Genomic DNA, 25576 nt, shown 5'->3' on the forward strand with positions numbered 1-25576 from the left:
TCTCCATCGTTAGAACTCTTCAGAGAAGAGTCATTGTAGAGAAGCAGGGAGGACAGAGGCCCAGCTTTGCCTGTATTGTGAGTGGCACCGAGCTGTCATGTGAGTGGCAAGTGCCATTTCATCTGGTAATTAGAAGTAAATAACAGGTATTCCTGACCTCTTGGATGCAAAAGTAAACTCACATGTGGGTACTATGTTTCCTAAGAATGTGTTTGTCTTGTAATTAATATGACATATGAATAAATTTTGTGAAAGATTTATCATCTATACTGTTTAATAATATCAAATTTTTGTAATACATATAAGTGGTTTTTTCATCTCTTAGTTCAATAAAAATTTCCATCTTCCCAGCACCTGGTGCTAAATACATGGGAAGTGCTAAGCTAATGCTTCTTTGATGAATAAGCTAAACAGTTAAGGGTCCAGCTACCCAAGAGCTTCTTAGAGAGTGCGGATGATGTTACGTATCAAATTTTAATGTCAAATACACTATTTACTTTTTAAATACTTTAGAGAAACTTGAGTCATCCTAAGCCAAGAAATTCTCTCAAACTAGTCTCTTCTCTCACAATTTTGTATTTTAACTTAGTCACCAAGGTGTCTGGAAAAGATACCAAAATGACATTATTTTCATTAACAAGTGAAGTGTTTGGTTTGGCAAAGCCTCCAGCTATGCTTCTTCAGCTTTAGTGTGGAGAGCTCGCTAAGAGGTTGCTGCGTCCCCCCTGATTTGGTAACTCTGGGGAAGAGCCGGAGAATTTGCATTTTTTTAAAATTTCTTTATTGGTTAAGGTATTACAAATGTGTTTTTTAACAGGCTCTTGAGTGAGGCTGATGCTGTTGGTCTGGTGACCACATTTTGCCAACGTTGTCTTAGAGCCAAGTACAAAAAGCCTCTTCTGAGACATGCCTGCAAAAACATGCATTTAAACTTATGTTAGTTTGCAAAGTTGTTTAAAATGTTTTTAATTTAACAAGGTTGCTAGAGGGATTGTTTAAATTTAACTAAATATTTTGAATGAGCCCATCAGTTGCTTTTTGGAAAGGTTAGGATGCTTTGGACATCCTCTTGTCTGGAACTGTAGGAAGATCTAAGTTGGTAGGTCTGAACTGTGCACGTGCCTTTGTCTGAGAGTTTGCATGGGCCCCTCTACCCTTTCCAGCTCACTTAACCTCTGTGACCCTGGGTCCTCCATTGAAAAACTGCAGTGATAGTACTTTAGCTTAGCACATTGTATGTACTTAACTGTCTGCATCCCACTAGACATGAACTTCTTTGAAGGTGGGGTCGCATCTGTCCATCTGCCCACACCACCTGGCACCTGGTAGATGCTCCAAGATAATCCCATCACACTTACCTTGGGACTGAGGTGTTGTTGTGAGTGGCAACATGGTGTCAATAAGGTTAAAGAGCTTAGCAAATGTGAGGATGGGCAGGGGGAGAATAGCTACAAATCTTGAGCTGAAAGAGAAAATTGGATGGTGATTTAGAACCATGTAGATTATGGTTTAATATCTAAGCCATCTGGGCCTCATGCTGGGATCCACCTCCCTGCATATGTCTTGATGGAATTCTGAGGGTTCAGCCTAGCATCAAAGGGGTGTCTTCTGTATGTGTGTTTATTTTAATTTATTTTTCATGAAACAGAATTAGCAATGAATTCCTGTTTGCACTTTGTTAAGGTATGGTTAGCCTATGGAGTCTGCATGTTGGAAGCTGATCAGTAGGTGAATGTGTGAGCCAAGGTTCCCACTTAAGCAAAAGGTAGAGAGTGGTGGCCAGCAAGCTAAGTTCGGGTCCCTTAGTTTAAAAAAACAACAACAAAACAGATGCCAATGGTTAGATGAAGATCCATATACCTCATAAAAATTGTTCTTCCAGCTTTTTAAAGAAAAGATCTGATATCCTGGCAACCCTGGGTTGTCACTCCCCGGGCAAAAGTTGGTGAAAAATAGGTAGCAGCTGCCCCTTTAGGTAGGTATGGGGTGTGTTTGTCATGCTCCCCACCACTCCCTATTGCCTTATACCCAGACCATTTCAGTCATTTGTTACCTCCCGGCCCCCTGCACACATTTGAGGTTTTTCAGCCCCAAGCTATTCTGTTTTTATAAGTGTCATGAATTCCCTCAGAAATCATAAGCACTGTCATGTTGGCTTGAAAGATACCTGTTTGGGGAAAATTTTGAGTTTGAAATAATGCCTGTGTTTATATTGCCTTAAATATCTCCTCCTGCACCTGACGATTTAAAACACTGTAAAGAACATAAATATCTTCCACAAAACATGTCCAAAAGGATGTTCGAGGAGCGACTTCCTCTGTGAAGTGTCCTTTGTCCTTTTTATGTAAAGACTGGATTTGGTTTGGATGTATTGGTTACTTGCCTTGTCACACTGCTGAGGACAAGGGCAAGGACAGTGACCAAACAGTGGTTATTTTTCTCCAGCATTAGTGAAGCTCTTGCTTTTTGGTTGTTCAATCTCCGTGTTTATAACTTTAAAACGTTTTCCATTAAGTGTTCAAGGTCTAATTCTGCCACTTTACAACTGCGATTTCAGGAAGGCACTCTGTGCCTCCATTTCCCCATCTCTAATGGTGAAAATGAACTGAAATAATAATGTATGGAAAATAATCTAGCCCAGTGCTTTGTGTTTTTTTAAGAGTGCAAATACTAGTTACTTTCGAGGCCTTTATAGGCTTTCAAGAAGGGAATCAGTATATCCATTTTACTGAAAGGAAAACTGAGGCTCAGGGGAATAAAGTACCTTGCCCAAAGATAGCCAGGAATGTCTTCTCCACTCACAATGCAAATGATAGCACTTTGACATGAGTTGGTTTTTCCTATGGAGTAGATTTGATGGGTGACAGGGATTCCCACATTGGTGTGGGCATGGTAGCAGCCATGTAGGGTTGGATGGGGTGGCCAAACCAGAACCAAATCTCATCGTTCTCCCACTTTCCCCTGTAGGAACAGGAAGGCCTGTGGAGAAAGGCAAGCAACCTGGGTTTCCTTAAATATTGTAAGGATAACCTGCTACCTTTCATGGAGGTTTTGAGATGAGTCAACTTGGAATTAAACCTTCCCCAGTCCCCATCTGCTTCTATAAGGGGATTGTGCAGAAGAAATCCTAACTGAAGCTAAAGCAAAAGGCCTGTAGGGGTTAGCCTGCTGATGAGGGTTTCTTTAAAAAAAAATTTTTTTTTGTAATTCTCCCTCGAAGATATGCTTTTATGGATTTTTTAAGAGAAAAAGAGAGAGAGAGAGAAACGTATTGTATTGTGAGAGAGAAACATCAACTGGTTGTCTCCTGCATGTCCCCTCCTGACTGGGGTTGTCTCCTGCATGCACCCTGACCAGGGATCAAACCCACAACCTTTTGGTGTACAGGACAATGCTCCAACCAGTGGAGCCACTCGGCCAGGGCAATGGGGTGTTTCTTCTAACTTGATCCTTTCTTCTGTATGTCATCATCAGGCTTGTGAGACTCCTTCGAGAGAGCCTTGCAGAGATTTTCTTCTGAGTTTCAGAATTTACTGATGCTGTCTATAAATGACTCCATTTTTATAATCACCCAGCAGTTTAATTGTAGCCTTTAGGAGGAGGGTGTCTGCCTAACACATTGATATATAGGTAGAACTGTATGAAATAGCCAACATTTAGCCATGCTTTACTCATAACAATTGCCATTTTATCTGATTCAACTGAATATTTGACAAAGATGGAAAGAGTAACAGAGCTTAGCATTATGTGACAAGTGAGAAATTGTCACCATTTCCTCACAGGTGCATCAGATATCTTGTATCTTGGGAAGCTCAGTATATCCTGTAATAGAAACCTTCCTTGTATAGCTTCTTCTCCTCCTCTGGTGGATTTTGCCATGCCTCTGACATTCCAGCTATGGCAGTAAACAGAGCTGAGAATGATTTTTAATATTAATCACATTCTTAATTATCTTTAATCTTGTATAATTCTGGATTAGTTAGAATGTAGCTCTTTGCCTTGGTCAGAGATTTTAGAATATGAAACTATTTGCCAAATCTAGTTTCTTGGTGTAAAGTATTTTGTTTACTACTTGCAAAAATCTCCCAAATTATATATTAATGGTCAACAGTAGTCTAGAATTGGGGTTCAGCTCTTTAGCCATACCCACAAACAGCTTTTGAGATACAAAAACAAAAAAAGAACAACACACAAAAACAGATACAGATAATGTGTGTGAAAAGTCCCAGAGGTGCCTGGCGTATAATAATCATCTACTCATTGCTAGAACATCAGGAATTGGAGACAGAAGGGAAGGGCAATATTGAGTTACATCTTCTGTGGAAATGAACACTATGGCGTGACAAACACAGGCAGAGGATATTGGAGCTGTCATCTTCATTGGAGCTGTCGCCTTCATTCCGGCTGTCACCACATGGGGAGGGCAAAGTCTTGCAGGATTCTGAATTGAGTATTAAACATTCAAACTTACCTGCTTGGCTTTGCTTTCCTGGTAATCCATGCTTCTGGGATGTGCCTTGCACTTCTGTACTAGCTATCCCTGGAACTGCAGAGTAGAAATCCATGAGCAACCCAGAAGATCCATGAGCTACGGACAGCAAACTGGCTGAGTCACAAAACTGAATTGCACAGCTTGTGTGTGGGAACTAGTCACCAAGCTGGTGAGCACGTCTAGCTCTTGGCGTTCATCTACAAATTACCCCATTCCCCTGTTCCTTTCTGTGTATTTGTTTTGTGGGTGAAATGATATGTTCTAGTGATATTTCCAAAACTGAGGATTCACTGCACTCTGGGGAATATCCAGGATCTGCTGTTTCGTTTTACTTTGCATTTATATTCTGCTGCCTCTTTGTGGTAGCTTATGGGTTTCAGCATGTACACATGGCAGTGACTCAAAAAGAGCCTGGGCCTTCTAAAAAGAGCATAGTGAGTCAGTGTCAGGCTTGTCAGGCTTACACCTACAACTCGATAGGTGTAAGTTGGCGCTTATCACGTTTGTGAGCTATGTTTGGTGGAGCGATACTTGTTTACAGTGCTCCCTGCCCGGGAGGCTGGCTCCATGAGAGAAGGACCACGCTGTTTTTTCACCGCTGTTTCCTCTCCTCCTAGAGTTGCCTTGTTGAGAATGAATCAGTATCTTTTCAAGAGAGAGGTTGGTGAGGGGCAGGTATGACATCGGATGATGGAGAGGCCCCGAAGTCCTGGACAGCAGCGCTTGAGAGGAAAGCCAGGAGCAGGAAAGGAAGGCAGCCCAGAGGAGCTAGTCTAATTCTCTGTTTTCCAAGGGTTCAGTCCCAGACACAGCTTTGGGCATGTCATGACCTTAGAACTATTCCTCAGAGACATTCTCATCAAAAATGACAACAGTACAAAACAGCCGGTGATTGGATCTTTCTTAGCATCACACTTATATCCTCACAGTTAGTGACAACCACTACTCTACCTATTGGTTGTATAATGCCCATTTTACAGATTAGCCCACTTTCTGAAGATCATAATTTAGTAAATGGCAGGATCAGGATTTGAATCCAGGTTTGTCTGACCCCAAAGCCTGTGTTATGTTCGCACACAAAGGCATTCATTCAGCCTCTCTGACAGCGATGATCCCCAGTGGAGTTTCCTCCTCTTAATGACTGCCATCTCTTCAAGGGGATACTCTGCAGAGCTCAACCGTGAGGGCGTATTATGGGAGCCTCCAGTATAAGGACTGATGTTTGCACCTTTAGTTATAACTCCCTTCCTAGGCTTCTCTCTTTGCTTCAAGAAAAAAATTGAGAAGTCAGAAAACAATAAGAACATGAGCTATCCTAGGCAGTTGGAAAGACAGTCACTGGAAGAATTTTAGATTCTTGTTATCAATATTTTTTCTCCTCTAGAGAGAATTTTTGTATCCATATGGACTTACCCATTTGCTATAACAGCAGAGAGACTCCTACAATGTTTTTTAAAGGGATTCTTGACAACATTGTTGGAAAGCTGAAGTTATATGTACTATAAAAGGTAAGGTGGATAATATTGCCAAATTTAAGCAGACCCGACAGCAGGACTCAAGCCTCATCCAGCCCGAGTCCCACGTTCTTAAGCATTCTGCTTCAAAGCCACCAAGAGAGCTAGAGCTGATTTGCTGGAAGCTTTGATGCTTCAGTGGCCCAAGCTGGGACAGAAGGTATGGAACCCCCCTCATACTGCTGGACAATGTTGGCTTTAAGCATCAGCCAAGCAAGTGGCAGCCTGTGGGGCTTACAAGAGGAGATACTATTGAGTATTCTCCCACATAGAGAATTTGAAATGCCACCATACATTGCCTTTATTCTGGGGTCCCCTTCTAAGATCACAACTATAGTGTCAGACTCCACCAGCTCTATCCTGTGGGGTTGTGCAGCTCCAGGACCACATTGTGGTTCATGAGCCATGTGATCCTATGATGATGCTGGGCCCCAACCCTGACATAGGTGGACACACACACAAAAAATGAAGCTGAGCAAATTATGCATCAGGTGGTGGCCCCCAGGAATGCAGAGGAAAGAGACAGACAACAGGTAAGATAGACATTTAGGAAGGTGTTCCCCCAAAGTGCATTTTGCTTTTTGGTTTGGTTTCATGATTGGATTTATTTTCTATATTTATTTTTGGAAAGCGCAGAGGAAGGAGTGTCAGAAAGGTTAGATATGAAACAGACCTTCCTGGTTAGTACATGTGACCACAGATGCTGACATTCCTTTTCCATTCCTCCTTGTCTCTGTTACCATCCCAGATGTCTCTGGACACTGCTTGAGCCATCCCTGGCATCCCTGGTGTTGCCTTGGTGATAGGGGCAGTGGCAAGGCTTCCCTAAGAACTGGAAGGATCCCTGCTTTCTCTCCTTCACCAAGACAGCTTCTGGGTGCAACCCCATGTGGCTGGCCCTCTGCTCGCACTCAGTGTCCTCTCTATTGCTCTCCCTTGCCCACTGGCCTTCCGCCATTTCGACATTTTTTTGGTTCCCAAAAGTGGTACATTGCCTGCTGCCTGGAAGCTTTCAAACATCAGGTTTCCTATGGTGGGTACAACCTTTTCTGGATACCCAGCGAACTCCAATGTCTTAGCTCAAATTCCCCTCTGTCAACCAATATTCTTGAGCTCCTACAACCTGTCCCATGCCATTTGAGGTGCTTGGGGCTATATCATTGAACAGAACAGACAAAAAGCCCTGTTTCTGTGGACCCACTTGCTATCTCTTCCTTGAGAAGTTCTCCCTGCCCCCCATCCCCCAGGCAAGTCTTCTAATATATGACAGATGTTACTTGTGCACTATTAATTAAATGCCAGTTCCCCTACATTAGACTGTAAGTTCTACAAAGTGGGGATTACATCTATTATTCACCACTGTATACCCAGTACCAGCACATTGTCTGACTCCCAGTAGGTGCTCGGTATATATGGGCTAAGAAATGGATAAACGAATGGATGAGTGATGAAGATATCTATATATCTATATATCTATATATCTATATCTATATATCTATATATCTATATATCTATCTATCTATCTATATATATATATATATATATACATATATATATATATATATATATATATATATATATATATTGTTGTCAAGTAGCAACATCAGGTGTGAGGATCACATATATCTGAAAGGAAGTTTCTGTTGATCTATGAGGCTCATGAAGAAACTGCACTGTGCTTTCAGTCCCAGAACTTACAAGTTTCTCACGCATCCTTGTCGGGTCTGGATCTCCCATTGCCTAAGCTTTAGGCATTTCATGATTTTTAAAAATGGCTGTGACCATGCCTGACTTCAGCCAGCAGCTGTTTGCCTGCCCTCCCAGTTTCACCCTCCCTGGATGGAGATCTCCAAGGGAATCCCTGGTGACAGGAGACACTCTTAACTCATAAAAACTGGCACCCCATTTACTCAGTGTGCCCGCAGTCCTATCTTCACCTGGGCTGTGGTGGTGCCCATGGTCTTCATTTGCATCCATCATTTTCATGTGCTTTGCACTCAGCTACGCTGGTATTCAGAGAAAAATGCTGCCATGACAACTGCCACAACAGATGGTATTTGATCAGTCTCTAAGTTACCAAGGAGCTATACAGCCGCGCTTCTGAGACTTGCATATTTTATGCTATCGTGAGACCCAGTCCAGCCTTAATCACGATTAAAATGTTAAGTTTTCCATTTGCCTCTTATCCCTCCTTCTCTTTCCAGTTATTTGGCATTTGTTTTGGTTTTTCTTGCTCTCTGGCTATCTTGGGTGGAGATCTACATCTGGATGTGAGAGACAAAGGCTGCAACATACATAGTGCATGGAAGTTGCTCTGCCAAGTCTAAAGTTCAGAGACTGTTGAGAAACTATTCAACTTCAGGATGGAGATTCTGGCTGAGACAGGGAGAAAGGCTTCATTGCAGCCCTTTTCTCTTGGGTGTTCATGGACCACACTGGGTGGAGGCCACGTATGGCACCAAACAAAGGGAAGCCCTTGGAAGTGCATCTTGGTCTAAACCTCCTCATTCATCCAGCATCTTTCTGCTCCCAGGGTCTCTGAGCCACATCGCGGTTCCACCATCAGGCTTCCAGCCTCTGCCCCAGCTAATGCTGTAAACCCCAGGATCTCCATCCCAGAGCTATGGCAACAAGAACAACAGCCTCCTCAGCCTGCCCCCTCAACATCACTGGAATGTCAAACTTAGCACACATTTCTTCAGCTAATTTTGGAAAGTAGTTTATATTGGCCGCTATGTGTTAATGAACAGCCTTGGCTGTATTTACATACTTGCTGGTTAAGAGCCTTTTCCTTTGCTCTGCCTCCCAATTTGAACCGGGTCCTCATCTCACACTGCGTGTCTGGATCACACATGAGCCTCGTTAAAGATGAGTCCGCGGACGACGCCCTCGTACTGTATGAGAGCTGGGCTCCTGCCACCAGGCCGGTCCCCTCTCGAGGTTTGGTGGCAGTTTGCAGTCTCATGGCATATGAAGATGGGTTGTTTACCTGGGCAGTATTTGGAAGGAAACTTTAAGGTGAAATTTAATCACAAGAGCCTGGATCAAAGAAGCTTTCTCCCCTTCTGATCTCATTCCAAGCGCAGCCAGGAGGTTGGAATCCAGGGCTGACCCTGCTCTGCTGCCCGGCTCCGCTCTCTTCCCGGGGTGCAGATGAAAAGCGTGTGGGTCTCGGCCGCCTTGTCAGGAGTGATTTCTAACCTCAATGAAACATTATTAAAGAGTGGATTTGAGGCTCAGGAATGTTTTTTGAGCTCCTCTGTGAGCAGAGAATTCATAATGGAGGGGGGAAATTTTCAGGGCATTAGATGGGCTTATGAATCGTCTTTTAAATGATGACCCAAGTTCTTATTTTTGGTTTTAACATTTTCAGGGAGTGCAATCTGGCCATCGCATATTGCTCCCTGCTTCACCTCTTAGGAGAAAACACCCTCGATTCCCTTAGCCTCCTCTCTTCACCTAATGAGGGAAGCTCCTAATGCTTCCCTTGTGGATATGCTCTGACTCTCCCTGGAATGGAGGGATGTAGGGATGTGTGGAATGTCTCTGTGGACCCTAAAGAGAAGCATTATAGAAATGTGGGCTGCTGGACAGGGAGGAGGACTCTGACCGCTGCTGTCAGGAGAGTCAAGCATAGTGCCTGGCCCAGAGCAGACATCCCAACAATATGTTGGCTGGATGAGTGACTGAAAGGATCATGTCACTCAGGTTTATCCATCGTGGCTCTATTGACATTTGCATTGGATAATCCTTTGTTGTGGGGCTGTCCTGTGCAGTGTAGTGTGTTCAGGACTAGATACCAGGAGGCCCCCTACCCCCATTGTGACAACCCAAAATGTTGCCAGACATTGTCACGTGTCCCCCGAGGGACAAAATTCTCAGACATTGTCACATGTCCCCTGAGGGACAAAATTCTTAGACATTGTCACATGTGCCCTGAGGGACCAAATCCTTGCTCCTTCTCTCCCTTTCTCCCCCACCCAGTGGAGAACTACCCATCTAAATTATGGAATGCATTAAAAGAGCAACAGGGCTTTAAAAAATCGACAGGAAGAAAAAATATTCTAGGTAACCTATTTATAATTATTCATTCCTTTAATAGATTTTAACATTAAAAGAAAGCCCAGTAGGTGGCTGAATCGAAGCATACCACAGCTAGCCTTGCAAGAAGTTACTACTTACTTTAAATGATAGTGTATGCATTGAATACTCTGTGAATGGGACAAGTAAATGCTCTTATGCTCATTGGAAGAAAATTTTTATGGAATTACAGTGTGGTAGCAAAGCAGTGCTTCTCTTAAATATGTTGGTGAGTCTCTTTTAATTTGGTGTCACTCCTCACACTCATGGTTGATGGATTCTTCTGAAATGGGTGCAGTTTTATTCAGGTGTCTCAAGGCTTAATTTAAAGCACTGGAAGATGTGAAGACGGAGGGTAGAGAAGAAGGATGCTGACATCAGGGGGAGGGTGGACATGACTTTCAGGAAGACTGCTGGAAGCCTGGAACAGATTCTACTTCAATTAGAGCCCTTAACATGCGGACGCTTCACCCTCAGTGGCTATGAAGGAATCATCAGGATATTGCTTGGGGAGAGGGAAGGCAGATGGTTACATGTACACTGTGAAAGACAGTCATTTATTAATGAAAAATTAATTCCATGGGTTAAATACTTGTTTGAGTTCATAAGAATGTGTAGAGTTTTGAGGAGGTCAGGTAGGCTGTGGGTAGTTGTGGAGGTGAGGGGGATCTCCATTGTGACATATAAATTGCGTGAAATTCAAAGATCCCTGTGCCAAGTCAAAAGCAATTGCCTTTACTTATGGTCACCATTGACATTAATCAAGCCCGAACATTTTCCTGTAGACCAAAAGATAATTAGCCCTGACAATTGAAGTCAAATCAGACCTTTGGAGATGACCTAATGGGTCTTTTGTGAGAGCTGGACATTGGCTTGCCCTTGGCCGTGGGATCAGCCCTGGCAAAGGTGGCTGTGGGGTGTGCCCCTTTATGCCACAGAAAACACAAAGGTCAGAGGGGTTCAGCAAGGTCGCTGCCCTCCCTGGTCATCTGCAATGCCTGCCATCCTGAGAATTTTGTGAGTAAACACTACCCAGATTCCAGCTGAAACTCCCATTCACTGCGCATTGGACTGCTGGCCGCCTTGGTGGCTAGAAATTTCTCCCAGCTGCTGGCAGACGGGTGGGTCTGCTAACCTCGTCCCCACCTCCATTTTTCGGGCAGCTGCTCAAGTTTTCAGGATTGCACTGGTGACAGTGATCAACAGAAGAGCTCCAATTCCACCCTGGTTATTTTTGGCAGCCATGAGCAATCCAAGACCTCGACTTTTGGCTCTGGGCTGTTGGGATATTAGGTAACCTTTTCCTGTGCAAGTACAGACAAAGTAGAGTCCTGACCTGCATCCATTCATGTCCTCCTGTGTTTCCTTGTTGAGAACTTCAGCGATGCCTGTTGAACCCTCGCTCTGACATAGCAGTTCGTTTCTAGTTAAGAGATGGCTCTGGAGAAGGCTGAGCACTGATTGAGTGTCTGCTGTGTTTTTTTCCTCCTAGATTGAAAACATAGATGCCTGCTTGAATTTCCTGGCAGCTAAGGGAATAAACATTCAGGGGCTGTCTGCAGAAGGTGAGTCAGCGCTTGTCACGAGGCTGTCTTTTCCCCATTAGAAATACCCACCTGTTTCTTATTGACAACATGAATGCGCTAAAGACAAGAGACGCTGGTGGGCTCTTCTGGTTTTGTTTTCCTTCTGGTTTGGAGGCATCTCAGTGCATGTCTAGGCCTGAGGGTGCCAACTTTCTGAAATCCTAAAGAATCCCTCCAAGAATGCAAATTCGACCACACTGGCCATGTCTGCAAGGCACGGCAGGGAGTAGTGAAGACAGCGGCTTCTCGGGGAAGGGCTCAACCAGTGCTGATTTTAGTCACCTGACGAGCAGGTCAGTTAATTATCAAGCCGGGCCTTATCTGTGGGAGAGAGAACACTTAACCACAGAACATATTTAAACTGCACAGTTCCCAGGGAGAAAGGCCGAATCCTTATCTCTTAGTTGTATGAGAAGAAGCAGTACTTTTCCCAGGTTAAAAAAATAAAAGCGTTTGATGTATTAATGAGACGCTACATTTTGACATCCTGATTAGTTTTTAATTAACTCAAATTTGGTGGCTAATTAGCACATTCGTGTTTGCTGGTGGTTTGCTATTGGTCTGGAGGTGGCTGGTCTGAATTCTCAGCCTCCTCGGGCAACATCTTGCTCTGGAAACATTCGCTTGTAAACACAAGCAGCTGCCAGCTCCAAAGCTGCCATAGGCCCCGGCATCCTCCCAAACTCATTAGGCTGCACCTGCCTCCACTTTTCCCAGAACAGGTAAGCAGTTTGGGCTTCAGATGACACCACTTTTCTTTAGCAAGGTTGGCATCCGCTCCAGTGGTCAGGGTGGGGAGGGGGGAGCATGAGGAAGGAAGCAGTCCAATGGAGCAGGTAAGTTTGCTGATGGATTCCATTTGGGACCTGTTTCTTGCCTCTGCTCTGCTCTGCAGTGAAAGCTTGCTTTTCCTGGCTGTGTTTCTGAGCTGCAGACTCCTCCAGTGTTGGGGAGGGGTTGGCTACCACTGGTGCCTCGTGGGTGTTTCGTGTCTCTGAGTGGGGCTGTTGGAATACCCCCGTGGAACTCAAGTGTGCCTCGCCTGTCCCCAGTCAGGCATGGTCACACTGCCGCCAGAGGCCTCTGAAGCAGCTGTAGAGTGTGAGGACTATTCCCAGCTCTGAGAGGAGGGTTCTTGGTGGGTTCCCCTGCCCCTGGGATGTGAGCCTCTTCCCCCGGGTTGAGATGCAGGTGGAATGACACGTGGTGTGCACATGGCTGGGGTATGGGGTGATTGATTTGTGGTGTTTCCATGGATAGGTCGGGAGATGCAAATTCCCATTCTGAGGAACCTGTTCCCTCCTGGTAGAGAGTCCTTGTCCTGGCCAGTAGATGGCAGGCACATGCTCCTCCCAGTTTCTGGGAGTGTTTGGACCACAGGCCTGAGCCCGTCCAGCAGAGCATCAGCAGGGACTTTACTGAGTCTTGCTCAGCAGAAAGGGCTCTTCGGAATGTGAACCCCTGGCCATTCTGCCATCTATCTACCCATTGCCCTGCCTTCTGCCTCATTCATCTACACACACACACACACACACACACACACACACACACACACACACACACCTACACCTACCTACCTACCTGCCTGCCACCTGCCTCATCCTCTCTATATCTTAAAGCATAGAGAATCTACTCAATAAGTATTTGTTGAATGAATAATACCAACTGCGCTTTTAAGACTCTTATGTGCATTGGCTCCAGCTCTCACAACTGAAGTTGGAATTTATAATAAGCTGAGTGTACGGATGAGGATACTTTGGCTTAAAGGCATTATGAGTGGCATCCCTAAGCCCTGTAGCTAGTGTCAAAATCAGAACCCAGGTCTATGTGATTTCAGAGCTCATGTTCATGGTGTCTGTTGGGACAACAGATGGATAAAATCTATGCCATGCACAGGTGCAAGAAAGCAGAAAAGTTTGAGAACTCTGCTGGACCATGGAGGCATGTCATGCAGAGGCACTCTGCCCTCCGCCCCTCGTCGATGTTGGAATGTAGCCCTGTGAGTCTGGGCATAGAGAGACATAGTTATAACCAGTGTGTTGAGGTATCAGTTATTGGGTTTATGGTATTTCGGTAATTGCCCCAACTGTTCTGTGTTGTTCCCCATCTTTCCTGCCAAGTCGAGACTCATGTAATGATATTTTGGCTGAATTTATAACCCTTCAGTCACGCTCATTATTAGAACAGTTCTATGTCAATACTTATGACTCAGTCCTGTTCAGTTTTAAACTTCAACCTCAAAGCTCTTTTCCCCCACCAGTGCAGGTGGCTTTGGAGGTTGAAGGGGGTGGGGCATAATAAAGTGACTTTCTTTCCCTTCCCTGGTTCCCAGGCCAGGCCTCCAGGACTGGGAGAGCACAGAGAAGCAGAATTGTGCTGGTGGTGAAGGTGCTGTCCCCTCCTGGATAATTGCTACTGTCCCCGCTGGGAGTCTCTGCACTCCCTGCTGACCAGACACTCCCTCCCATGCTGCTCCCAGGGCCCTGTGGTGTGTGTGAGATTTGACCAGCTCTTGCAGCTCATTTCCAGCTGGTAGCATTCAGGTACCAACCTCCTGATTCAGGCCACCTTTGTCTCCACACTACACTGGTCCTGGTAAGGCTCTAGACCAGGGATCCTCAAACTACGGCCCATGGACCACATGCAAATACAAATATTGTATTTGTTCCCGTTTTGTTTTTTTACTTCAAAATAAGATATGTGTAGTGTGCATAGGAATTTGTTCATAGTTTTTTTTTTTAAACTATAGTCTGGCCCTCCAACGGCCTGAGGGACAGTGAACTAGCCCCCTGTTTAAAAAGTTTGAGGACCCTGCTCTAGACCTTGGGCTCATGATCCTTCCATGCTCCACCATAGAACCAGCAGGAATGTGTGGGCTCAGTCTCCCACTTGCACTAGGTAGCACAGGCCTCCTATCATCAGGAAATCCCCCACCATATGATCTCTCTTTTCAGCTTCCCCTCACTTAGGTGGGCAAGGGGCAGACCTGCCAAGTCTCTACTAAGCAGGTGTCCAACTGGGGACTAGAAAGCCAGAACTCCCACTTGCAGTGATTCTTTTAGAGCCTCCTTGCCTTTGCATGGAGTACAGGGACCCCACCTTCTTGCTCCTTGGTGAAGGAGGAAATACCCTGTCTCTGTGACTGTTTCCCATTGCCAACCTCCCGTACCCTTCATGACATTCTCCCATCTAGATCTACTTATATTGATTTTGGGGGGAAGTAAAGGATCATGATGATGGTATTTGGTGGTAAGACTGATTCTGAACTTGTACAGTATGAAGGGATAATGACTGGGCCCAACCTTTGTCAAGTCCTTGAACTTATAAGCAAGGGTACTTAGAGCCTTTTATTCACAATTTTAGGGTTACAGGAATCTCACATGACATACTGTTAAATCATAGGAATAGAAACCATTGATTGAGAACTCACCCTGTGTCAGTCACTGAGATAAGTGCCACAACATTTTATCTTATGTAGTGTCCCCAGCAACCTTATGAGGTCAGTATTCACATTATCCCATTCACACAGATGAGGAAGCGCGGCCCAAAGAGGTTAAGTTCCGGTGGGGAAAGGGAGGCCCCAAGGCCAGCCGTGGATAAGCTTCCCAGTCTGCTGATTTGAAGGCCTCCTGCTTTCCTACTGCTCACTGTTGCCCACACTTCTAACCACCTGCTTGAGTACTAGAAAGCATTATAGTGTTTAAAGAAATAATGTCGTTTTAATGCTTTTTCTTTTCCTTTTGAAGACGATTGAGTGCCTTAAGGCTCCTCCCGATGAAAAATAACATCAGCAGTTGGAAAGCCCCGTAGGTGCATCTCCACCCCTTCCCAGTGACTAAAGCTGGTTTTGGACCCGGGAGGGTGTATGCACCTGTCCTCAAAGCGTTTCAGCAGCTCAGGTCCTGCCCTGACCTGCCTCTTAGGGAGCCGCAGAGAGCCTTTGTTCCAGGGCACAGACAGCAGATGCCTGCGGGTGGAGGCTACAGGCCCGCGTGAGCCAGGTGGAGATGCTGCTGGTGTGAGGCACAGGCCCTGGACGAGGCTTCCTTGCCCCCTCGGTGCTCCCAAAAGTTGGACCCATCCGTTTGCTCCTGGAGACTTGCCAGAGTCCTGTGAGCTTGGGCCTTACCCTGCCCTGGGTGCTTTTCAAGATCCCTTCAACCCCTCCCCAACCCACACACCACCTGTCAAGGCCATCTGTAAACCTGTCCCTGTGAGGAAGTAAGGCCTTTATCCCTGGGAGTTTGAGAACACCTGGCCCTGAGCCCATCTTCCTGTACTGGAGAAGCAGAAGTCCGGAGCTATGGCTTATCCTATCTCGTTCACCAAATGTTTGCTGGGCACATGCTATATGCCAGACACAGGACTAGGCACTGGAGTGCACAGAGTCCAGCCAGTCATACAAAACTAGCCTTTATTCCAATTAATAAGAGAGCTGTGCTAATGGTATGTACAAAGTCCAATGGCGCCCAAAGAAAGGCAGTGATCAGCTCTGCCTGGGGCAGTCAAGGGGGCTTCAGAGGGGCAGTGATGTTTCCCCTGGGTTTTACAGAATGCACAGGCGTTCAGCAGACCAAAGGAAGGTGCAGAGAAATCTAGACATGAGATGGGACATAGGTAATATAATGGGGACAAATCTTGCAGATTGGAGAAACAGAGGCAGGAAGACCCTTCCAGATGCCTCTGAGAAGGAGTGTGTGCTTTTAAAGTGAAATCGGTTGCTGACTTGATGAGCTCAGACCTGGGTTTCCTGCTCTGATGTCCACAGATGTAGATGCTGAGCTTCTTTCATCCTGAGCCAGAAAGCAGGAGGTCTCTCTGGACCTTTCGCATAAAAGCAACAAGTGGATCTTTTCTGTTTCTTCCTACCCACATCACCTGAGTGGCAGTGCACGTGGGACTGCTGCTGCCCCTCACCAGAAGGGGCCTGTGGGCTCTGCTCCCACCCCCTTCTGCCACTCCCCTGTGGAGAGAGTCACTGACAGCATGGCGGGCAGTACACAGCAGGGCTGCAAGAGTCAGGTGGAAAGTTACATGGTGAATGTAGGTTGTGGAGAGGACCCAGCTGGAGGAATAATGCCACACAACCCACAGTCCCCAATCAGTTGGGCGAGCCTTACACCACCCACCGTGGCTTAAGGCGATTGAATAGGGATCCTGCAACTCTGCGGTCAGAGGCAACCCTCCCTTTGGCTCCAAGTCCCTTCCTCCCTACAAAGCAGGTTTCTTTGTGTTAGATTATTCCAGTGCTTGTGCCTTTGTAAATCAGGCCTGTGGTTTCTCTTAAATAATGTTGAAAGAAAATAACTCTCCTATTTATTCTACCCTTTGTGCCACATTCCCTATAGCATCTATGCAGATTAGTCCCAGCTAATGGGAACAAAGAGATCAGTCGGAACCCAGAGAGTCAAGGCAATCCGGTTTCTGATGGAAACTGGAATACAGCTGGGTACTTTGTTCTTCAGTTTACATGGGGCGGCCACCAGAGGAGAAAAGAGAGCAGGATTCCTGTGTTGGTTTAGACACAAGCTAGCCACTGTCTCCTTGGATAAGTCAACTCTCTCTAGGTCTATATTATTTCAGCGAGTGTGAGGATAGTTGATCAGATGCAAAGCAATACTCTTTCCAAAGCCTTGGGAAATGTCACGAGGGAAACATTTTTGTGGGCTGGCAGAACGACATTTTGTTTTTAGGCTTCCAGTGGAGCCAGTGTCCCAGGCCCCAGGAAACAGACAGATGACATTTAGAACTCTGGAAGGAACACAATTCTAGCTATTTTGGATACTGTCTGTTCATGACCACCCATAGCATAAACTGGGTGGCTTTCAACCCCAAACAGATCCTTCACCACTCTTTGAGTTTCGTGGTCTGAAAAGAAAATTAAACAGTCCAAATGCCCATCAACTGGAGAATGGATAAACACTGTGGTACATCCATATGATGGGATAGTTGTCGGCAATATAAAGAAACCAATGATACGTGCTCTAACATGGATGAGCCTTAAATACATTATGCTAAGTGAAGTTGTAAAGGACTACATCATTCATGATTCCATTTATTTAAATGTCCAGAGAAGGCAAATCTGTGGAAACAGAAAGCAGATGAGCGGTTGCCTGGGGACAGTGCAGGAGTGAGATGTGTATGAGCATGAGGACTCTTTGCAGGGTAATGGATATAGTTTAAAACTAGAATGTTACTAAAGATCATTGTCTATTTAATTTTTTGGATGTGAATTATACCTCAATGAAAAGACTGTTTAAAATAAAAAAAAGCAGATAGAAGCTCCCCATTGAGTTTTCTCTAACATGAGATTATTCGTGGCTGGCTTCCTTCTTGACCCCTGTGCGTGGCACAGGGGGATGGGCAGCGGTCCCGGCTTCCTTCAGTGGCTCCTGTGCTGAGTTCTGAGAATGCCGCAGGTAGAGTGACTCTGTTTTCTGAGCCAAAGAGGGAAGGCTGAGCCAGGCAGTGTCCTGGGTGCTGTGCCCTCATTTCCTTATTTATTCTTCATTTACTTCTCCTAACAACCTGGTGCGAGAGGTACAGCACCCATCCGCCCATTTTAAAGATGAAACTGGGTCTCAGAGTTGAATCTTGTGAATAGTCAGTCAGTCTATAAATGCGAGACTGGGGATTTAAACCCAGGTCTTTCTGACTCCCCAAAACAGTGTGTTTATGAGCCATTGTGCTCTTTGACAAGTAAAAAGATGTTTTAGGGAATAATGCAACAAACCATTATGCAGAATAAATGCCTTAAGGACCACGGCAGGCGGAGAATGTGACAAAGCTGGCCCCTGGTCCACCATGGGCTGGGCTGGTAGGTTATGAGGATGCTGACGTGGACACGCCAACCTTTTACAGCGAACAACCTCTGAGCCCTGGATATGCTGATTTGCAAGTTCCTCCCTTCTTTGTTTTGCTTGTAGGGTTTAAAAAATGTATTATGGAATGTTTGACACATTCCATAACAAAAGAATACTTACAGAAGAAGAATAAAGAGTACTTACATGACCACCAGCTAGCTTACTAAAACATTGTCTGGCGTGCCTTTCAGTTCACCACACATGATGAGTATACAAGCAAGCCAAGTTCTTCAGTGTTAGGAGTCCACGCTTCCAGGCAGAAAAACCTAGATTCAAATCCCAGCTCCAGCAGTTATTACCTCGGGAGATCATAAAACCTCCCTGAGCTGCGTCCCTTAAGTAAGAGAGGAGTGGTAATACTCACTTCCCAGGTTGTAGGGGTTGACTGAGATTGCTCCCAGAAAGCTTAACCCAAGACATGCTAATTAGTAGTAGTTCTTGTCATAAATAAGTTTTGGCCCTAGCCGGTTTGGCTCAGTGGGATGGGAGGCCTCTTCAACTGCTCTTCAACTGGTCCTTGGAGGAAACTCTATTTCTTTACCAGCAGCCACTTCCCCAGCCTGCCGCTAACCTGGGGGGAAGGCGTTCCCTATGCGGTGAGGCTTCCCTTCCTCCAGCCCCACTCCCTCAGCTTAGGGTCAAAGCAAAGCAGAGGGAGCCCCCAAAGTTCTTCCTTCTCCCTCAGTGTCCGTTTAGACCCTGGCTGTTGCATCTGGTGTTAAAGGCCCTGCATACAAGAAGAGATTGCCCTGGGAGAAGCACCCTCACACCCACAGCCTCTGCCTGTGAATAAGTATGTCATTCCTTCTCTGCAGCTCTTTATTCATGTCTTGAGTCAAATGCATTTTAACATCTGAAAAACTCCATCTGGAATAAAAATTGTCTTATCTCCACACTATGCTCTAATTTCTTTTAATAGAGGAGAGTTTTTGCATGAGTTCTTCATAGAAGTAAGTCCTGTAGCCTATCCCCCCCATTCATCCCAAATTGAAGTTGTTTATTCGGTGGACAAGAGAGACCCAGAACCATGTGTTGGAGGGCAGGGTGACCAGGTAGAGCGGTGTGAGGACCAGGTAGAGCAGCAGCCACTTGGCAACTCAGGTGGCTCAAAGTGCAGAACACGGACTTGGCAGTGCCCTGCAAAGACCAGTGAGTTTTCCCCAGTGCCGGAGGCCTTCTGTGTCCCCGATCATCGCCCAGCCCCTGGAACAAGCATGGGCTTGCTGGGGACGCTTACCTTTTTGGCTCCGCCCTTACTGAGAGTTTCCGCCTGGCACTTGCAGGCATCCAGTTGCAACTTGCCTCATGTATCCACTCTAATGCCAGCGGGAAAATAAGCTAATTTCTTTGTGGTTTAGGCCTGGTTTTAATTGACTGTGATACCAATGACACAAGTGTTCAGGAAATCTGTCATATCCTAGACCTAGAGGAATGCCACTCAGGTGAGGGCTGAGGCAGCCCACTGGGTCGGAGTAAGAAAGGACTCCTCCTCTAACCGCTCTCTCTGTTGTCCGCAGAAATCAGGAATGGAAACCTCAAGGCCATCCTAGGCCTCTTCTTCAGCCTCTCCCGGTACAAGCAGCAGCAGCAGCAGCCCCAGAAGCAGCACCTCTCCTCACCACTGCCGCCAGCTGTGTCCCAGGCGGCCGGGGCCCCCTTCCAGTGCCAGGCTGGCACTCCTCAGCAACAGGTGCCAGCCACTCCCCAAGCCCTGTGCCAGCCTCACCAGCCAGCACCACATCAGCAGTCAAAAGCACAAGCCGAAATGCAGTCCAGGTGGGGGCTCCTTGCCAACTGATAATTCTGTTTTTCCAGGGCTCCTCCTTCCCACCGACCAAATTCTAGCCTGTGCTGCACATAGTATTTATGTGAGCTTCTTCCTGCTGAGAACTACTGATAGTTAGTGAGAAGTTAGCACGACCTTGAGACGGAGGCGGCCTCCTGGGCCTGGCGGTGACGTGTACTGTTTTAAAGTCAGAATCGCCAGCAGCCAAAGCTAAGTAGCTGCTCCTGCCTTAACTCTGGCCTATGACACACTCGCTTGTCTGCAGTAAACAGCCTTTAAAATAGACTTCAAACTTCTCTTGCGTGTTTGCCTACACCAGGGGTGGGCAAACTTTTTGACTCAAGGGCCACAATGGGTTCTTAAACTGGACCGGAGGGCCAGAACAAAAGCATGGATGGAGTGTTTGTATGAACTAATATAAATTCAAAGTAAACATCATTACATAAAAGGGTACGGTCTTTTTTTTTTTTTTTTAGTTTTATTCATTTCAAACGGGCCAGATCCGGCCCGTGGGCCGTAGTTTGCCCACGGCTGACCTACACGCTGGGTGTTCGGTGTTATATGTATAAGTAATTTTCCCTGTTGGAGGCCATAGTTCTCCAGCAGATAGCTCTGCTTTGCCAGGAGAGACATGTCAGGAACGAAGACGAAAGATGGCAAGTGGTCCTCAGCAACAGCCCTTTCCTGGGGACCAGCATCCCTGCTGGGAGCAGTTCCCATAGAATGTGCTGGGTTTTGTTGACCCTAGAGTGGTAGTACTCATGTCGGCTGTGGCCCTTTGCTCTGTAGGACTAGGTCCCGGATTTTAGGGATGATGCTTGCCAGTGAAACTCACCATAGAGTGACGTACAAGCTGAGGGTCAGGGGAGTTTCTGTATAGGGTGTTACAGTGGGAAAGCGTATTCCTAAACAGTTCTGCAAATCACCTTGTGGAGCATTTGTTTTAATGGCAAAAAAAAAAAAAAAAAAAGAGGAGATTAGGAGTTAGAAAGTTTTTTTAACTCATAGTAAAGTTAGAGAAAAGTCCTCTAATGATTGTTTTTAAGTCGTAAACCTTTATCAAACCTCAGTGTCACCAATCAAATTGATTACTTGATCTCATTTAATTTGTGCTAAAGAGCATAGGCCTTTGCTTCCAGGCCCCAGTACTAGCATTCATAAGCACAGGGCGTCCCGCACCTTCACACCCTCAGCTGCCCATTGAGGTTAGGCAGAGCACAGAGCGGTTCGCACACAGCAGGTACCTCACAGACGGTTTCATGCTCCCATGAGAAGTGCTGGTTCCCGATTGTGCTGTTAAAACCAGCAGTGCTGGATGTGATGGACATCAGACCCCCTCGTGAATTATCTAATTGTGTCCAATTCATGTTATGGGGATTTGTGAGCTAGCAGAGATGCCTAGACTCCCAAGGAAGACTAGCCAGCCAGGCAGCCAGCCTCTGCACCCTGCCCTGGGGACCATTCTCAGGTCAGAGATTCCCAGCTGAGCTGGATGACCGCGTAAGCAGGACTGATTCTGCAGTGTGCTTATTACCTGGGTGATGACTTGCTGGGGGAAGGGTCCTATGGGAGAAGAAACTGGGAAATAATTTGGGTTAAGTTGTTGTAACTGTTATTGAGGTTCTCAGATCCTTGAATCTGGAACATACCTTTATTTAGTTAGTATTTGAATGACTTCTGTGTGCCAGCCACTGTTCCAGGCACTTGGGAGGTCAAGGATGAGTGAAATAGCCAGGGTGCCTGCTCTCTACATTCTATGGGAGGAAGCAGGCACATAAATGGGGGAAGAAAAATATCAGATGGTGGTGTTACAACGAGATGATTGGATTCAGACGGACTGGGTCGGTAACTTTGGTTAGGTTGATAGGAGGGTCTCTCTGAGGACATGACACCGAAGTTGAAATATGACTGGCAAGGAGTGAGCCACGCAGAGCATGGGTGTAGAATAGATCAGGCAGAGGGAGCAGCTGGCACAAAGGCCCTGCGATAGGAGAAGCTTGGCAGGTGGAGGAGCAGAAAGGAGGCTGGTGTGGCTGGAGTGCAGTGGGTGCTGGGAGGTGGGAAGTTAAAGGTGGCAGAGGCCTGCCACTGTTCATGTGGAGGACGTGTGAGTGGTGGCCCCTGGAGTTGAGCAGTGCTGTGGCCCTGAGGACGGGTCACACAGTGCTGGCTAAGCTGGGCAAGAAGTCTGTACTTCATTCTAAAGGGGGCAGGAAGCCATGGGAGAGTCTTGAGCAGGAGAGAGACTTGACTTCATTTGCAGTGTTTAAAAAAGCCATCTTGCTTATCTTTGGAGAGTGAGGTTGCAGGGGGAAGAAGTGGGGGAGGCCACCCATCATGGGGAGTAAGAATAGGAGGAAGTGGTTTCTGTGGTGTCTGGATGATAGTGGCTGGGGTCAAGGTGTTGGGACACATAAAGAGATGGACCAACTCGTCATATTTTGGAGGCTGAGCCAACGGGACCACAGATAGAGTGACTATGGAGCCAATGAGGGAAGATTCACAGATAAAGCCTAGATTTCTGGCTTGAGCATCGAGGGAAATGGTGGCACTGATTGAGATGAGGAAGCTGGAGAGAGGGACATGTGTGCTCTGTGAATCTTCAGAAGAGGGCATAGGAAGCATTCCTCAAACGTGGCCACAGAACTCTTATTTCATAATGCATCTCACGGCCTAGGGTTCCAAGGCACACGGCTGGAGAAACACTGGGCTTGTGTCACCTGGCCAGCCTGAGGCAGCCATTTCCATGGTAGGCGTTTGTTTTCTTAAAAGAACCAGATGTTCCAGTTAGGTCACCCACCTCCCAGGAAGAAAAAACATCCTACTATTAATAAATGCTTTACCTAATGACGAGCCAAACTCACTGAAGCCAGGTTTTCATATCCATTTATTGCAAAGGGTTCCTGCCATCGTGGTGGTGACAAGGGCTGGTCTTGGAGTTGCTGTCCTTCCTCGCTCATCCTTTGTCCTGTCCCAATTGAGTTACTTCTGCATATGACTGGTTTCATCGTTATATACTGATCATTCCTCTAATCTTCTCTTCTAGTCCTAGGGACATGGCAGCCCATGCGAGCCCTCTGGCTATAAGTGTAAAAAATAGTAAAATTGCTTCATTGGCTCAGTTCCATTGTCTTACTCTCCCCAAATTCTGCCTGTAGTAACCAAAATCCCAGGGGTAATGGCTTGAGTCCCTGATCATCAATGTCATATGTGAGCCCCCAATGCTAGGTTTCTATTGGTCCCGTGTTCGAATTTTGCCACATATGAACATGCCTACATACTGTACCTCTTTGGATAAGAAATACTAAAACTAGGCAACTTTACTGTGATGTTTGCGAAGAGGAGTTGTTTAAGCTGGCCAAGGACATATGCAACGTTAGCAGGAAGGAATCAGAGCAAAGTTTCCAATCATGGCCACATGGAGACACTTTTGCCTGTCTACCACAGCTCTTCTCATTACTCTATGTGGTGGCTGAGGACTTGATCCACATTCTACCTGTCAAAGCTCCTCTATAGTCTAGAGGCCAGGCGAGGAGCCTAGTACCCAGGACTTGCTTCTCTCTCCATCTGTGTCTACCTTGCATAGTATCAGTATTCAGCTGTTCAGGGAAAATCCAGAAAATCCCTCCCTCCCTCCCTTCCTTCCTTCATTTTTGTCTATTCTCTTCTGTCTCTCCCTTCACTTCAGAAGGGAGTCTAGAAAGTATTCTTTAAACTTGGCCACAGAACTCTCCTTAATTGATGGAGCCAACATTGCATTTCTAATGGCACCAACAATGTATTTCTCACCTCAGATCCTTTTAGGAACATGGATTCAAAAAAGGTAAGTATTTCCATCTTTCATAAGGCATTACATAAGTTTAACTTTTACTTTTACTAATCCCAACCAAGATTCTTCAGATGTACAAATATATGGCCCATAGCCCAAAACTTCGTACACTCATAATACTTTAAATGATCATTTTTACGCCAATGAGAGCAAAAGTTTTCAAGATTGGCAAAACTTGCAAACATCTATACCCTTTTTTGGGGGGGTGGGGGTCAACTTTATGGGACATTCAGGACATTCATCAGAAAAGCCCCCAGAAAAGCCTGTGAAGTAGAAGCATCAAACCACTTTAGAAAAGTGTAAAGTTTGTTTTGTTTTGTTTTGTTTTGTTTTGTTTGTTTTTTACCTGTCAGAGACCCCTTGCTTTAGCATCTCATTGTGAGAAAAGTGCCTTATCATGACTGGTAGCAGAAAAAGGTATTTGGTGTTTAAAAGAGAAAAGAAGAAGAAAGAAAACCTCAAAAGTTTTTTGGTAATTTTGGTAGCAGTTTCTTTACATTGGAAACTCATGGAATCAGGAAAGTTAAACCTAGAAAGAAAGTTGCATATTGTGGGAAAGGCGGGCAGTGGAAAAACCCCGAGCTTGCATTATCCTAAGACTGCCGTCCTTTATTTGTGTGTCTAATGTATCTTCTCTCCCCTCACTCAGCTCTTCCACTTTTTTCTTTTCCCATCATGCAGTGCATCATCCAAGGATTCATCTCAAAGCAAAATCATCCGCTTCACTCTGGGTCAGAAAAAGATCTCTAGGTTAGACTTCCTCTGTGTCCTGCAAAGCATGGTTTCAACCCAACCCCCTGTTTCCTTTGTTCCTGCTATGTTTCCTGTTGGCCCCTCTCCCCACTTCATGTTTGCAGTTCAAGAAAACCAAACATGCTTTGGCTAATGTTGGGAGAGTTCTGAGAGTGGGTGTGGGGTCCTTGGGGTGTGTGTGTGTGTGTGTGTGTGTGTGTGTGTGTGTGTGTGAAGGGGTGGGGTGGGGAGGGACAGAGTGTAAATGAGGTTGAGTGTGTAATGTTTCTGCATTTCATTGGTTTGGGCTGATTGCTTGATCATCAAAATCCATTCTGACTTAGGGAGAGGCAAGTGTCTAGGTGGTTTTTGCAGTGGTTTTATGATGAGTTTGGCTCCCTGCTCTGTCCTGACCCTGATCCCACCTGACCTGCATCTCATTTATGTGTGGTGTGCTTTTTGTTGTTGTTAAAACTACTAATGTGCAATTGGTTTTCTCTTGAGTTACAAAGACCTGAAGCATGACTCCAACTGGTCAGAGGAAACAAAGCAATAAGGCAGCTGTATCTCATTTTTGATTCTAGATGCCCTGTGTACCATGGAGATAGCACCTCGTTCTTCTGAAATAACAAGTGGGCTTGCTCATTAGCTAGTTCTCTGGACTCAGTGCTTGCTGTCCTATCATTGCATCCTT

General features: G+C 45.8%; 1 protein-coding gene across 8 annotated transcripts in view; it reads left to right on the top strand.

Moving 5' to 3' along the window:
* NAV2 (neuron navigator 2) overlaps nucleotides 1-25576 on the top strand; it is a 366516-nt gene that overhangs the window by 140141 nt on the left and 200799 nt on the right. For 7 of the 8 annotated variants that reach the window (XM_059709138.1, XM_059709130.1, XM_059709131.1 and 4 more), the window contains exons 4-6: nucleotides 11579-11651; nucleotides 20053-20311; nucleotides 24832-24900. In XM_059709138.1, coding sequence (XP_059565121.1) covers nucleotides 11579-11651; nucleotides 20053-20311; nucleotides 24832-24900 — 401 coding nt within the window. The remainder of the gene's footprint in view (nucleotides 1-11578; nucleotides 11652-20052; nucleotides 20312-24831; nucleotides 24901-25576) is intronic. The other variant, XM_059709134.1, reaches the window with a different exon arrangement.

This window comes from Myotis daubentonii, chromosome 9, assembly GCF_963259705.1.
Source record: "Myotis daubentonii chromosome 9, mMyoDau2.1, whole genome shotgun sequence".
Taxonomy (NCBI): Eukaryota; Metazoa; Chordata; class Mammalia; order Chiroptera; family Vespertilionidae; genus Myotis; species Myotis daubentonii.